A 17,268-nucleotide genomic window follows, 5' to 3' on the forward strand; every position below is an offset into this window, starting at 1 on the left:
TAGAGAGTATTATATCTGGTCAAATCCAATTTGATCAGAAGGCTTAAGTGAAGGTTTTGGTAAATAGTTATAAATAAAAGATATTCTTGAATGAGAACTACATGATAATTTTCAAGATTGTAAAAATCAATATTTTAATAATAAAAGTCCTAAAATGCAAATTGCCCATTTTAAACTAACCCTCGTTATAAATAAAAATAAAAGACTTGTCCTGTCATCTGAATTAGTGCCTAATCTGTAGACTTGAATTTGCTCAGTATTCGCATACTGTTGTGACCCAGAGCATAACCACATTGAGAGCACTGTCTATTTACCAGCCAGAAGACTTGCGAAGTACCTTTCCTCCACTTAAAACACCTTTTCCACGAGAGTTCCCCGTCCTTTGTCATCTCTGCTTGTCTCCTCTCTTTTTGTCAGTAAGGTTTGGCTCTTCAGTGTAACTTGAGTTGGGCCACACTGATCTATCTTCAAAGGAACACCCTGATGAGGGAGAAAAAAGAGAAATCTATTTTTACATAGGGATAATTTGGTTCTAGACTTCAAGATTAAAGGAAAGAACTTGCTAGCTCCACTTGTTGTACACTTACCAACTTTCTGGTTTGAACTCCAATGTGTTCCTAAGTTTCAGTTTTTCCTCAAACAATTTTAAGAATAGATTTTCTGGTTTAAAATGGTAACGATTTACTTTCAGGTAGATTTCTTATTCCTTTTTGGCCTGCTTCTGTCCTTTCTTAAGAATAGCATTTTCCCCATCCTAGTCTACCCTCGGTTTTCAAAATACTTTTATTTAGTTTTCTATGAAGATCTGTATTTTTCTGAGAAATATTTTGGTTCAAAAGAAAGAGCAATAATGCTAAAGGCTATAATTTAGTAGCTAACATAATATTGACAAAGAAAATGCTTTTCCTTAGTAGGAAAATATTATCCTGTGAAAGACAGTAAGACTATAAATTATGCCTTTTTTTATATACTATATACAGTCAGAATTATTTCCTGATGTTTTGTTAAACTATTTTTACAGTCCCAGTGGGTCTTTGTTATCTTGCTTGGAGCAGGTTAAAACATACCTGCTTACTGACGGAACATGCAAGTGTGGCTTGGAATGTCCTCTTATTCTTCCCAAGGTAACCATTTCACAACAGATCTACCAGTAGTTTTTTCTGTGTTTTTTTTTTTAGGTGTTTCATATATTTGCTTTTCTCATTTGGCATTTCATTTTTATGTTACTTCTTCAATCACATATGCATTTTAAAGTCTTTATCTCATTAGATATCTTTTTGCATGCATTTTGGAATGCTTAATAATTATGGAAAATAGTTCAAATCCCAGTCATTTTCAAAGGTGACAAACCTATATTCATATTAAATGTTTCATTATAACCTCTTTTGCACCTTTATATTACAGCTATACCTATGCTCACCATTTAATATTGCATTTGATAGTGCAATATTTTTTCCGTACTTTAACTGCTCAATCTGCAATGTTATTTTTAGCATTGGTGTAATAAATCTGCCACAAATGTTTCTAAAATCACAAAGCTGAACCCTCCTAGCCAAAACATGAAACTGTTTTGCTCCTTTGCAATATAGAAGGTAAAATCGTTTTAAATGATAAAATATTACTTGCTATATAGAAACAGGTCATTGTTCTCTGAATATCTATTATAGTGCTAATTTTAGAACTAGGATTAATAAACATCTTTTTCCTTTTTATTTGTGTGTCACCTCATCCCACAAAAAAAGGGGGGAGGCATTTGAAACAGCTCACATATATATATACAATAAATAAGACTTTTTTTAAATTAGAGAAATAGATTATTTTCAGTAGATGAAAAGGTAATATAGAAGTAAAATAAAGCCAAAGAAAAACTTGGAATGTAGAAATGTCAGCTTTTAGCATTTTGAAACTATATTTCATCTATTTTTATATTGTTAAAACATCAGGAAGCATCTAGAATTGGGAACATTATCAGATAATATACCTTTCCATAGATTTATCTTGGCTATTTTAGGGTTAGGATAATTTTCATTATTTGCTTTGCCACTAAAAACGATGGGTTCAGCAGATTTATTAAGTTTAATATAAAGTCGCTTTTCTTAAATTTAAAAACGTGAGAAAGTTTTATTTCAATTTATGGCTTAATCTATGCACAAAATGTTTTTTTTAACAAAGCATCTTTTAATTTAGTGCTTTCACAGACATATTCTAAACAAAGGGTGTCGTTTTTCCAGGTGTTTAATTTTGATCCGGGAGCTGCTGTGAAACAGAGGACTGCAGAAGATGTGAAAGCAGATGAAGATGTCACAAAGCTATGCATACACAAAAGAAAAATCATTGCGGTGGCCACACTTCATAAAAGCATGGAAGCCCCACATCCTTCTCTGGTGCTCACCAGTCCCGGAGGAGGAACAAGTATGTAATATGGGGAAGGGTTTAGGAATTCTCCTCCCTCAATCCTCTCCTAGGGAAGGAGTCATGAGAAATCACTTTGCCAAGCATTTTCCAAGTTCACTCTTCAAACATGCACAAGCCTTTTAACGTTGTGAATGTTTTATCATTTTATCACAAATAGCAAATTTGTTCTGAAAAATTTCTAGGAAGTTGTGTCCCATAATTTCCTATCCAAATCATCTAGTTAAACAATTAGAGTAAACACCGATTAGCACATACAAGTGCTATGCAAGTATGTAGAGCTGAGCTAACAAGAGAGAAAGTGACACAGATCTTTAGGAAACAAATGTAGCCTTTTTCCTGGGGCTGTATTGGAATGTGTGGTTATCAAGTCCTTAAATGCAACTAGCAGTGTTGCTCTTTCCATCATTTAATAGCTATTTATTGAGCACCTACTAACATATTACCTTGCCAGGGACTTTTTATTGCCTTCCTCATGCATGCTTTCATTTTTTAAAAATTTTAAAAATTTCAAAGCTGCAGAAAAAGTGTATGAACAGCTCATTGGGAACCCCTGTACCCCGTCACCTGGATTCACCAATGAAGATTTTGTTGCAGAAGTTGCCGATATTATGACAATTGACCCCTAAATAGTTCGACACACAAGGACACTCTCCTGACAAACCAAAATAGAATTCTCACATTCAGGAAATTTAACATTTATATAATATTATTTAATATGCAGTCTACATTCAAATTTTTCCAGTTGTCCTAATAATTTCTTATAGTTTTTCTTTTTAATCCAGGATGCAATTAAAGATTGTGCACTATAATTAGTTGTTACGTTTTTTTAATCTACATCAATTTCCTAGACTTTTTAATTCTTTCATGGCATTGACATTTTTGAAGAATCTAGGTCAGTTTTATAGGATGTTCTTCAATTTGGATTTGCCTGATTGTTTCCTCATATTTATACTCAGGTTAAACACATTTTCCTAGGAATACTGCATGGGTGATGTTATGTCCTCATTAAAAGGCACATACTGTCCATTTATCCCATATTGATGACATTTAGTTTGATTGCTTGGTTATAGTTATGTCCATCTGATTTCTCCATTGTTAAGGTACTCCTTCCCTTTACGATTAATATGTAATCTGTGGAATTATACTTTGAGAAAGAGCTTCTTTTTCTAAGGGCAAGAATGTTAACTCCCTCCAAAATATTACAATCAACTTAACACTTGAATAGTAAATTCAGGATAAAATATGTCCAAGTGCCAAAGCATTTGTTTATGAAGGGTAAGTGATACTATTCTGCAGATTTCTGAAAAACAGGGTTGATGAGTGTAACCTGTAGTCATCAGAGAAGGTTTTATTGCAGAACTCAGATTTGGACCAACCCTAGAAAATGGTAGGATTTAGACATATGAGGAAAATAAGACAATTTTTGTCCAGAATGAGTAGAAGTGATGATGTGGAAACTAGTCTGACTTGAGAAGAGTAAGCCAAATCATCGGCAGCTTCAGATGCAAAGAGGAGTGATTGTGATATTATACAGGTAAAGATTTACATTTAGAACTCCTGTGACGAGGGTGGGAGAGAAATATGGCAGCTGCTGGCAGCTTCCCAATAATCTTTCCAATAACCCTCTAACCTTTAAACTGGAACAGGATTAATCAGGAAAAAAATTGCTCCACTAAGGTATGTAAGAAAAAAGATCTTTTAAGGGATTTTTCTTTTTCTTTTAATGAGCTACATTTTTTAATTAAAACATATTGCAACAATCTAAAGAGATTTAATAGTAATAAATTATTTAAAATTTACCATTACCCTGCCCCCTTGATGTAACTGTTTTCATTTTTGCTTATTACCTTGCACATGCGTTTGCACACACTCATGTCTGCTGCTCTTCTCATGTGCCATTATATCACAGGTTTACCTCTTTCTACAGAGTCTGCCCTGTTGCCTTTTTCATGACCTTAACAGAATCTTGATCTAGGTCCTTTGTCATACCCTATACGTACAAATTTCAGTATTGAAAATAAAGGTGAATATTTAATTAGTACAGGTATAAGAGGTCTATCTCTACCCCCTTTTAAAGTGGTATACTTTCTTGGATTAAATGCTCCTCGTTTACTAGCTTCAGACATACCGTGTTTCCCCGAAAATAAGACCCAACTAAGATCGTCAGCCAGACGGACACATTTAATACGTTATAACGATGTTCCAGAAGATGACATGACTGTATTTGAATAAATGTAGATTGTTATACATGAAAAAATAAGACATCCCCTGAACATATGCCCTAATGCATCTTTTGGAGCAAAAATTAATATAAGACCCGGTCTTATTTTCGGGGAAACATGGCAGCATGTATTTCAATTTCCTAATTTTAAACTATGTTATATATAAGGTTGAGCTTTAAACAATTAAAAGTTCAGACTCACATGGTTTTCACCTCTATTTTACATACAGAAACATATATATTTACTTTCTGCTTATTCTTTTGAAATGTCTCCTTGAGTATACATTGAAAGCCCTTGGTAGGTGCCTAGCATTTACATTTGCCAACTCCTGTAATATTTTCGTTCCTCACTGTAACATAACAGCAACGTGACTTTTATTTGTTTAGTGCTCCTGTTATTTTAAATGTGGTGACTATTATTCCTCAGGTATGTAAGAAATCCTTTCTAAGCCACAGCCATTTTCTAAATTCTGTGGAATATAAAAAATGCAAATGTCTATGTTTTTAACCACTGAGCTGTAGATAATTATATAAATACCCAAGAAAAGACACACATCCGTAGTTTTGTTTTTGAAGAGGACACTGTCAATCTTGTAATAATACTAATACAAAGAACTGTGTTCTCACTATATGTCAAGGCACAGTACCCAACTGTTTTCATATATTCTTTTATTACAAACTTTAAAAATCTTTTTTTAACAAGAAAATAAGTTCACTTGCATTTATATGCTGCAAGTCTCTGATATCACTGGTTCTCAATGTTTCATACATTATATCCAGAAATCACTCTATCAAGCATCTCCACCATGCCAGAGACCAAAAACCCACATTTCCCAAGAAAAATATATGTTCTCTTACTTCTTGAACGCACCCTACCTAGACTTCTGTGTATCCAAGGTGGCGAACCACTGTGTTAGAAATTATTATGATGTGATTTGACCTTGGTATACTATTGGTAGGAGAAGTGTATTTATCTTAAATGTGCAATTATATAGATAGATAGATAGATAGATAGATAGATAGATAGATAGATAGATATACACACACACACACACATACACATATATATACATATATATATACACATACATACATATACACACATATACCTCTGATTGCAAATGAATCTGAGCACACTTGCCAATATGTTGTAATAGGATAGGGGTGGCCATTATATAGTATGAATGGTACCACTCTCATCTCTTTTCCTATAATAGACTCATGGAGCCCAGCTAAAGCTCAGTCTCCTTTTCAACATAGCTCTCTCAGCAGCCACCACCCAGTTGATAGCAATTGGCCTATGAAATGAATTTTATGTGCTATCCCTGTTTTAAAAGGTACAACTTTATAAAATAGTTAAACATCCTTAGGGGCTAAAAAACTTCAACCTAAAATTCTGACAAGTTAGAGTGAAAATTCTGTCTAACGAGCCAGCTTGCTTTTGTTGCCTGTATTCTGTCTGATCTCCAGAGGAACTAAAAGGATTCTAAACAGCCAGTGAGGGAGCAGTGCACTCTGAAAGGAGAACACTCGGTTGGAACCCAGCACTAAAGATTTAGCAATCGGACTAAATTTTGCATTGGAATTCTATCCTAATAAAAGAAGTGCAGTCTTTTACCTAAGTTGGCTGACTAAAACTGTTTTTACAGCAATGACTGGTTAACGGCAAAGAAACTACAGTGATACAGGCTTGATACTGGTAAAAACTAGGCATGACTGCAGTATTACTGCATTTACTGTTATTACCACTCCCATTATAAAAGGTTCCAAATCCCATTCACTTAATTCACAAAAAGTAAGACTCTTTTACTCTCACTTTGAAAATGTTGGGATAAGGAAGGGTTTCTGTAGGTGTCCTGAGGAGGTTTCAGTAGGTAACAGAAACATTTATAGGATAACAGATTTCCTGGTGAAAATGGCAATTCATTTAAAACACCCAAGAAAATCGTATGCCGCACAGATGCTAATTTTCTCTTGTACCGTGTTCCTAAAAACTTCAAATCCAACAAGAGAGTAATATCGCCGTTTCCATCTGGGCTGTCAATCTTGATTTTGCATATTCTAAGTGTGATTAGAATGGCTAATGTCAATGTGGACGGCTTCAGCTCGTCATCCTTTCTCCACAGATAAGAGGCCAACAAGCATGATGAGCAGTTATTGAGAACCTTAGTGAAGGGAGAATAAGGTGCCTTTTTTAAATCAAAGTTTAATGTAGAGTGCAGAACTCCTAGTTGCAGAGAGGTACAGCTTCTGTTTGCAAATTTCTATTTCCAGATGCCCTCCCTTTCTCCACCCCTCCTTCCCTCCCCGACCCCTGCCCTCACCCACCCCAGTGACAAAAGAACTGAGAGTACTAACAGAACTTCTTTCCTCTTTCCCCTCAGATGCAACTCCAGTAGTACCTTCACGGGCACCAACTCCAAGATCTATAAGAAATAAGTCTCATGAAGGAATTACAAATTCTGTAATGCCTGAATGTAAGAATCCCTTCAAGTTAATGATCGGATCATCCAATGCCATGGGCAGGCTGTATGTACAAGAACTGCCTGGAAACCAGCAACAAGAACTCCACCCTGTGTATCCCCGGCAGAGACTGGGCAGCAGTGAACACGGACAGAAATCTCCATTCCGTGGCAGCCATGGAGGCCTGCCCAGCCCGGCGTCGTCAGGTTCCCAGATCTATGGAGATGGTTCAATCTCTCCGAGGACTGACCCACTTGGAAGCCCTGATGTTTTCCCAAGAAATAATCCTGGTTTTCATGGAGCTCCCAATTCTAGTCCCATTCACCTGAATAGGACTCCTCTTTCTCCATCTTCAGTAATGCTACATGGTTCTCCTGTACAGTCATCCTGTGCAATGGCTGGAAGGACTAATATACCTCTTTCCCCAACCTTGACTACAAAGAGTCCAGTAATGAAAAAACCCATGTGTAATTTTTCAACTACTATGGAAATACCACGAGCAATGTTCCACCACAAACCGCCCCAGGGCCCACCTCCCCCTCCTCCACCTTCTTGTGCTCTTCAGAAAAAGCCATTAACATCTGAGAAAGATCCACTTGGCATTCTTGACCCTATTCCTAGTAAACCGGTGAATCAGAACCCCGTTATCATTAATCCAACCAGTTTCCATTCAAATGTCCACTCTCAGGTACCTGTGATGAATGTAAGCATGCCTCCTGCTGTCGTTCCTTTGCCAAGTAATCTCCCTTTGCCAACTGTAAAACCTGGTCACATGAATCATGGGAGTCATGTACAAAGAGTTCAGCATTCAGCTTCAACCTCCCTGTCCCCTTCTCCAGTGACATCCCCAGTGCACATGATGGGGGCTGGAATTGGAAGGATTGAGGCATCGCCCCAAAGATCACGCTCATCTTCCACATCATCAGATCACGGAAATTTCATGATGCCACCTCTAGGACCCCAGGCCACTTGTAGTGGTATTAAGGTTCCACCCAGGTCACCAAGGTCAACAATAGGGTCCCCGAGGCCATCAATGCCATCAAGCCCTTCTACCAAGTCCGATGGACATCATCAGTACAAGGATATCCCTAACCCATTAATTGCTGGAATGAGTAATGTACTAAATACCCCAAGCAGTGCAGCCTTTCCTGCTGCATCTGCCGGAAGTGGTTCTGTAAAGAGTCAGCCTGGTTTGCTGGGAATGCCTTTAAATCAGATCTTGAACCAGCACAATGCTGCCTCCTTTCCAGCAAGTAGTTTACTCTCAGCAGCAGCCAAAGCACAGCTAGCAAATCAAAACAAACTTGCTAGTCACAACAGTAGCAGCAGTAGCAGTTCTGGAGCTGTTGCTGGCAGTGGCAATACTGAAGGACATAGCACTTTAAATACCATGTTCCCTCCGACTGCCAACATGCTTCTCCCCACAGGTGAAGGGCAAAGTGGCCGAGCAGCACTAAGAGACAAGCTGATGTCTCAGCAAAAAGACTCGTTGCGGAAAAGAAAACAGCCACCTACCACAGTGTTGAGTTTGCTCAGACAGTCTCAAATGGATAGTTCTGCAGTTCCTAAACCTGGACCCGACTTGCTACGGAAGCAAGGTCAGGGTTCGTTTCCCATCAGTTCCATGTCTCAGTTACTACAGTCTATGAGTTGTCAAAGCTCTCACTTGAGTAGCAATAGTACCCCGGGTTGTGGGGGCTCAAATACTGCTTTGCCTTGCTCTGCTAACCAGCTGCATTTTACAGATCCCAGTATGAACTCCAGTGTTCTTCAGAATTCACTGACACAGAACATACCTTTACGAGGGGAAGCCGTGCATTGCCACAATGCAAACACTAACTTTGTCCACAGTCACAGCCCAGTCCCAAACCACCACCTTGCAGGTTTAATAAATCAGATTCAGGCTAGCGGGAACTGTGGGATGCTCAGTCAGTCGGGCATGGCTTTAGGAAATTCATTACATCCCAATCCACCTCAGTCAAGAATTTCAACGTCCTCCACTCCAGTGATACCAAACAGCATTGTTAGCAGCTATAATCAAACAAGTTCTGAAGCAGGTATGGTTTTATTAGAAAAAAGTACCCAAAGGTACTAAACTTTTCTACGTTTTTTAAACATTTGTACCAAAATATTTATTATGATAAGAAATGATCCTTTCCCCATTGTGAAATTCTCATCATTTCTTTAGTATTTATAATTTTATTTACAGAATGCTAGGGATTTGTCTATTAGGGGAAAAAATAGCGGAGGGGATTCCATGTGTTTCCGTTACTTGTCAATCTGTGTCATTTTGAATAATGCTTCACTTTCAGCTGGTCGTATAACCATTGGACTGTAAACTACAAAAGAAGCCGTAGCAGGCCAGGTGTTCTGGTTCGTGAGGCGTGTACTGGTCTATGCCAGTAAAAGGCCGTTCCCCCCTAGCTTTTGTTTGTATTCAGGTAAATGAAGCTCATTGAAAAACCCAAAACGGCAAAAATAAATGGATTTTCTGTTCTTGCTGCTGACCAGAAATTAGGTAAATGAATAGGAAAAGGTAACTAGAAGGTGTATGAAATAGAAAGCTGTCTTCTAATGTGTTTTCTTATCCTAGTTTGCTATCCTTTATTATAATTAATTATTATTAATTTGTTTGAGAAAATTCAAAAATGGACATTGGCTACTACCTTTTTTTAAAGGGTAATAATTTAAGTTTTCTAATAAAAAAAAAGGCTTGAAAACCTGATTTCCAGAATTTTTGATCTTGACATTGTTTTACAATTTTCTCGTAGAACTAAACCATTATTTTTAGCATGGACATTAAGGTTTTGAACCCAAATTTATTGTATCTCTTCATCCACTATTAATGAAAGAGATGATTTTATTTTAAAGTAGACACATTAGAAACTGTATTTTGTGCAATAGAGAGTCCTCAGAAATTGTTATTAAAAAAAACTGTAAAGAAGCACTAAAGAGGTAAATTCAGTGAGACATCAGAAAATTTGACCATGAAAACATTAAAAAGAATACTCAAACCCCAACAGTAATGATTTGGGAGATTAGTGGGAAATGACAGGGAGGAAATAATGGATGAGTGTAGAGACAGTGTTATTTAAATATGAAAACCGTGGGCGTTAAAATCCAGATTGCTGCTGGAAATGAGAAAACTGCTGAGGCTTTCAGTAAGAAGCTATTGTGTGGCTATGTATAGACTGTATGTATTCTATACCACCACGCTGGAACAGCATTATATACATGTTTTTGTTGCTGATAGTAAAGTCAAGTGTCTTCCTGGTGTCACTGCTTACATCCTCCACAACTTGTGTTGTGTGTCATGTTTTGATGTTAGTATTTAATGAAGAACTATTCATTGACCTCTTGTGTTAAAAAGAATATAAGGTGGAGAAGATAATTGAAATCATTAGTGCCTTCTTGATATTTTTAGTCTAAGGAATCTCACGAAAATATTTTCTGTGTCTAACAGGATACTTATTCCAAACAGGCTTCCAGCTTTTCAATGACTCCTACTCCTTTTTAGAGAATCCCCCACCAATGAAAATTTAATCTTATGCATTGAGCAGATTAAAGTTACATAAAATTAGTTATTATTTAAAAATTCACCATATTTATTAAGTATACCTTTAACCATTTACATGAGACATTGTTAGTCTCATTGTGTTATATCTTTAAATTTTGATACCCTTTACCTCAACTTACTTTGTTTCAGGTCTCAGTTCATATTGCAAAGTGTATATATTTTATTAACAATGTATTTAAATTTATCTATAATGGAAAACACCAACATTTATTTATATTCTTGTTTATTGTCAAGTTTAGACTTACTTTATATAATCTTGAACATGTATTTTCTTGTTCCATGCATCTCTGTAAAACATTGGATCCGGATTGCCAGTGCTGGGAGTGTCAAAACGCGCAGGGTGAAAATGTATTAACGCAAGAATAGTGTTAGCATATAAATAGCTAAAAAGGACAAGAATAAATGTCTAGTAATGATATGGATGTGACCAATCACATGTAAGCTAGCAGAAAGCATATGCTTGATAAAAACCGAGGTCAGTAAGAATTTTTAAAATACTAAACTTAATAAAAGTAAATGCTAATTCATGTACATAGATGTGCTGCTGGTTATGAAAATGGGTAGATTTACTAATTAATATCACTCTTTTGATGACCTGAATCTTGAAGAGGTCTCTAATGCCATTTTTCTTTTTAATATGTAGTGAACTGTGTCACTGAATCTTCTGTCATTGTAATTGCTAAGCCTAAATATTTATTTACACTGCCATTTATTCCTCCATCAAATAAGCACCAAAGCTAGGCGTTCAGAGTCAGATAGCAGATAACGGTCACAGCTATCTCTGTAAGTTTTGCTAGGTATTCCTAGTGTACCAGTAACAAATTAGAAGAAAAACACATTTTATTCCTCAAATGTTACTTATAGCTCTTATTGAGTACCTATTATGTACCTATATTATTTCTAATTTATGCAGTTTTCCAAAGTCTAAGTTATTATTGTCCCCATTTTCAGGATGAGTAAACTGAGCCTCAGAGAAGTAAAATAACTGTCCAAGATCATACATAACTGAATCAGGATTTGAACTCACGTTCATCTGATTCTAAAATCCATTTTCTTCCCAGCTGCATGAGTTCTTCCTCTGAAGCATTTAATGGTCAAAAATACTCTTTTCTCTTTCAGCATCTTTAAAAATATCCAACAGATAATGAATGGAAGCACATGAATGCTGTTAGAAGCCACGTCTGTAAACTTTTGATGCACTTTTAGACAAAAGTCAGTTATATTTGCTGTCTCTTTGGATTCTGATACCGTAGTGTACAATTATTAGAATGTTTGTGTCAATGCAGATGAATTGTCGAGAGAACAGCCCCTCATTTGTGAATCACATTTGGTGACCTGTATGTTAATGAATTGGTATCACCTCCCTCAGATGAGAATGGGTTTCCCAGTGGGTGGCATGTCAGTAGACTTGTTTTTATTATTATTCGTTTCAGGTGTACCAAACGATGTAATAGTTAGACATTTATACCCCTCACAAAGTGTTAAACCCCCTCCCCCAATCTACTACCCCTCTGACATCGTTATATAGCTGTTACAATTCCACTGACTGTTCCTTATGCTGCACTCCATGTCCTGTGAATGTATATGTATATTAAATTGTAGTTGACCATTATTATTCAGCTTCAGCTTCAGGTGTACACCGCAGTGGTCAGGCATCTCACCGTCCATAAAGTGGTCTCCCTAAGAAGACAAGTGCCCATCGGATACCCTACAAAATATTTATAACATTATTGATTATGTTCGCCAAACTATCTTTCATATCCCCGTGGCAATCTTGTGGTTACCAATTTGTGCTTTCTAATCCCCAAATAAGTCAGATGGAGAAAGACAAATACCATATGATCTCACTTACATGTGGAATCTAAAGAATAGAATAAATGAACAAACTAATCAGTAGACGTTTGAGGGCGACTGGCAGGCAGAAGCTAGCCTTGGTTCTCTGAGCATGATAGCACAGTGAAGGTGAGAGAGACTCTCAGTAAACACAGGCCAACTCTGCTCTGTGGTAACGAAGCCTAGGCAGAACTCAAGTGACCTCCCGCTCAGCCCAGTGCCTTTTTTCCACTCTCTGAAGCAGCAGCTCAAAATGTTATATTAAGACATCAGTTAAGACGAGAAATCACTTGCTCTGAAAACTCTTCATTCGATTGGTAATTTTTTTTTCAAAAACTTTTTAAGCCTATAAATGAATTTTGTGGGACAAACTCAAGTATGGGTATTGGAGGCAAAGATAGTATAACAAAATCAGGTAAAAGATATGAAATGCATAGGAAACATTTCTAACACTTAAGACTATTGAGGCTTTATTAATTCTATGTGGAGTATTGAAACTGCCTTTCCACTAAAGCTCTCTAAACACTTTAATTGTAAAGTTTACAGGTTTCTATTAGCTTATTGGATATCAAATTACAAGTAAGGTTTAATATTTCTATATAACTCGTTTAGAAACTAACCAGTAGGACACTTGGTGACATTCCTCCAGTTGTAAAGCATAGCTCTGGTAGAACTGGTATCCAACCCCGCAGTTCCTGATCTCAGTGCAAACACTCAAACTGCTGAGTACAGGTACGTTCTGAAATCCATAGGTAGTGCACTGTGAAACCAACTTTCAGTTTATGATGAGAGACAAGTTTCAGCATTGCAGTAATTTCAGCACGTGTCCTGTGGTGTTTTGGTTTAGAGAGGAATCCAAAATCAAGTGCCATTGACTGGCACATGCCTCCTCAGGCCTCTGACTGCTACCCACCTGCTGACCATAGAACAAAAAACACACATGCCAGTAACCTGGTCCTCTGCACAGGACTTAGCTGTGTCAGTGTCCAGTACCCTGGGCCTCTGCACAAGACCTAGCTCTGTCAGTGTCCAGTCCCCTTGGGCTCTGCACAGGACCTAGCTCTGTCAGTGTCCAGTACCCTGGTCCTCTGCACAGGAACTAGCTCTGTCAGTGTCCAGTCCCCTTGGGCTCTGCACAGGACCTAGCTCTGTCAGTGTCCAGTACCCTGGTCCTCTGCACAGGACCTAGCTCTGTCAGTGTCCAGTACCCTGGGCCTCTGCAAAATACCTAGCACTGTGAGTATCCACATGACAACCCATCCTTTCCATGGCCTTATGGTTTTTTACAGTTTTCAAATAAATAAAAAGATTTAGACTACTCTGCTAACTAACTTTAACTGAACCTTACCTTCCTCCAGTATGATAAAATCATTAAATATAACTTTTTCACTTTAAAATGCTTTTTATAGTCTCTTATTTTTTCTAATAAAAATGTTTAATCAACTCTTCTAAACACCTGAAAATATAATCCTCTGAAGGACCAGAGTAGGAGTTTGTACCAGAAAAGAAAATAATTCAAATAATTATTTGCCTTAACTCAAAGATATACATCATTGACTAGCAAGAATATAAATAAACCTGCAAATAAATATATGTTCATGAATTTACATATATATATATATGTATGTGTGTGTGTGTGTATATATATATATATATATATATATATATATATATATATATATATATATATATTTTAACTCTGGAAAAGAAAGTTTTATTTCAGCACAAAATACTTTTGATTGAAACTCTGTACAACCATTGATATGGTAGGTATAAGAAAATGAAATAGAGACCACAAAAGAACACTTTGGGTAAAAGATACAAAGTAATGAGGTTGGTTTTTTGTTGTATGTATTTTTTTATTCTCAGAACATGCCAGAAAGAAAATAAAGGGAAATTATCTTCCCTACTTTTGAGGTTAGAGGTGCAAAAAGATTATGGGATAAAAATGCTCCAGGCTGTATTGTACTATATAAGTTAGCCCTCTCAGGATATGGGAAGTTTGTGTAGAAATAATCTAGTCTTCTGTAGACTAATGTAGATTGAAGCAAAGCACAGGGTTTTTTAAGGTCATGTCTGAATTAATAACAGTGGCTATTAAAAGTGTTTCCACCCAAATTTTTAAATGCCCAGATTTTATCCCTCATCTGATGCACAAGGCTTCTAGGTTAAAAGTTGCCCTTTGCTCTTGTTTTTTAACCAAATACTAAAACTATATTAAATTCTTGAATTGTGATAAAAATCTATGTCTTCTTTTGGTTAAATTTTTGCAAAATGAGCCATTTCTTCTTTGCTGTAAGATATTTTTACAACAGACGATGTCTTGCTGTGTAAGAAGGTTTTCTAATATCAGGGTTACACCACTTGTTTTGTTTACATATTCCAGGTTTAATGTTTCCTTGTGTACAAAAGAAGGAGTTAAAATGTGTTTGACTTTAGACATTGAGTCTGTGTAATCAAAGATGATAACAGAACTCAGAGTGGTGTGATATGTTTGCTGATTCAATGATCTATTTTGTACCTTTCAAGAAATAAATTGTCCCAGTGTGTAAATTGGGAGAATTTTATTCCATTGCAATACACTAAGCTCACTTAGAAAGCCACTAGAAATCCTTCAGTTCTCTAGGACGTGCCTAAGCTATTATTTACTAAAATCAAGTGGCCTGAAAACAGTGAAGCAGCTTCTAAAAGTACCCAAATTCTAGGCAGTACTGTTAAGTCTACAAAAATTTGACTCATTAAAAATAACACTTAAAAATATTCCTATGATGTTGTCAAAATAGATTTCCACAAAATAGATTTCCACATGCATGTAGTACTAAATAAATCAAATCATAAAGTTCTCACCATCTAGGAACTTATATCAAACAATATGAACACCAACCAAGCAAAGAGTAGAATAAAAATTATTTTCGAATAATTACACTTCTTGTAAATTCCACGTAAATCTCACCTTTTTACAGATGACAAATGGAACGAGACAACAGAATTCCGAAGGAGTTGCTGAGATACTTCCGGGGTAGGAGCTAGTCCAAAAAGTTCGGAATATCTGTCCAAGACCCATGGGTACCGGTCTAGGAGAGAGTACTTATCCCAGATACCCTAGAGTAGCTTCCTGTGTTACACTGCTCCACAGGGACGCCCATCACTTTAGAGTCTGAGAAACATGCCTCCTGGAACACAGGTCCACAGGCTTCCCCCCACAGATCTGAGCAACTCAGGCCTGATCCTAACACAGTTGTTTCTCAAACTAATTTTCACTTTACCCCATAGTAAAAAATTAACTTGCATTACAATCCACTGGAGATATATTTTTAATGGATAACTAAAAGTTTCCTGAAAAAACACTACATGTGATGCACTCTGATATTTCCCATCCTATGCTGTCTTATCCTATCTTATTGTATTTCTTTTCTTTTATGACAGTCATGACTCACTGAAACGATTTTATTACCCACTAATAGAACATCACCCAGCACTCATCTAGATAAGTTAACAGAAGCATGTTCCACAAAATAATACCCTCACTATGCAATGTACTCCTTTTTTCTTTTCTATTTCATTTATCAAAATATACTGGTTAGGGGGGCACGCTAAATTGATTTTGCAGCCCCAAATAGGTCTAAACACTGTCTTAGAATATTCATGGGGCAGTTAGCTCAGCAAATATTTATTGAGCACCTACTATATGCTAAGCACTGTTTTAGCACTGCAGATGAAATAGTACACAATGGAAAGATACAAAGTATGTGTAATAATCTAGAAACTCAGCTTGCTCTGCTCATTAAACAAAATAAGGAGATAAAAGTTCTAATTGAAATATTGATGAAGCATTTTAAATGTCGACTTGAGCATATTCAGACAACAGAATCCCGCCAACCTAGAGATGCTACTGATTCCTTCCCCCACTTCTTCTAAGTGCTTTGGTTTTGGGTCTCTCCCTCCCTCCCTTGTGGAGAACAAAAAACCACTACAACGGTCCTACCCTACGATGGTTCAACCTATGATTTTGTTCAACTTTACAATGGTGCAAAAGCGACATACATTAAGTAGAAACTGTACTGCGAATTTTGAATTGTGATCTTTTCCGGGGTTAGCAGTATGCCCTATGGTACTCCCTCGCGGGGCTGGGCAGCACACAGCAGCTCCCACTCAGCCACGCAATCACAAGGCTAAACAACCGATAGTCTGCAGTGTACTATGTGGCCAGAGTGACTGGATACTGTATGCAATAAATTACCTGAGCTAGTCAACACTTAATTATAAAATGGGCTTTGTGTTTGATGATTTCGCCGAACTGTAGGCTAATGTAAATGTTCTGAGCAGGTTTAAGGTAGGCCAGACTAAGCTATGAGGTTCAGTAGGTTCGGTGTAGTAACTGTAATTTTGGTTTACAATGTTCTCAACTTAATGGGCTTATTGGGCTGTAACCCCATTGTAAGCTGAGGAGCATCTGTAGTCCTCAGGGCTTCCGGCTTACTTCTGGTGAAGGAGATCTAGGAATTTCCATGAGGATCTAAAAGCACAAGGATAGAGATTGATATGTTTTTGTAAATATGTATTACCATGCCATCATTACTGAGGCTTACGAAAATAATGTCTTGTTGGAAGATCTAGGCTTCTCATAAAAATTAGTTTTCAATTTATTTTTTAATCAATTTCTTAAGTGTAGAGGAAAAAATTTTACTATTTCCATTGGATTGAAAAGTGAATAGTATTGATTACACTCACGAGGGTATGGTATTTTCTCTTTTCTCTA

General features: G+C 36.8%; 1 protein-coding gene across 15 annotated transcripts in view; it reads left to right on the forward strand.

Annotated features, from left to right (window-relative positions):
* Positions 1–17,268, forward strand: part of MBD5 (methyl-CpG binding domain protein 5) — a 386,293-nt gene that overhangs the window by 331,553 nt on the left and 37,472 nt on the right. For 14 of the 15 annotated variants that reach the window (XM_074335923.2, XM_074335952.2, XM_074335956.2 and 11 more), the window contains 3 exons: positions 1,022–1,124; positions 2,232–2,412; positions 7,021–9,156. In XM_074335923.2, the coding sequence (XP_074192024.1) occupies positions 1,022–1,124; positions 2,232–2,412; positions 7,021–9,156 (2,420 nt within the window). The remainder of the gene's footprint in view (positions 1–1,021; positions 1,125–2,231; positions 2,413–7,020; positions 9,157–17,268) is intronic. The other variant, XM_074335976.2, reaches the window with a different exon arrangement.

This window comes from Rhinolophus sinicus, chromosome 17 (assembly GCF_057876585.1).
Source record: "Rhinolophus sinicus isolate RSI-liver-muscle chromosome 17, RSI-T2T, whole genome shotgun sequence".
Lineage (NCBI taxonomy): Eukaryota > Metazoa > Chordata > Mammalia > Chiroptera > Rhinolophidae > Rhinolophus > Rhinolophus sinicus.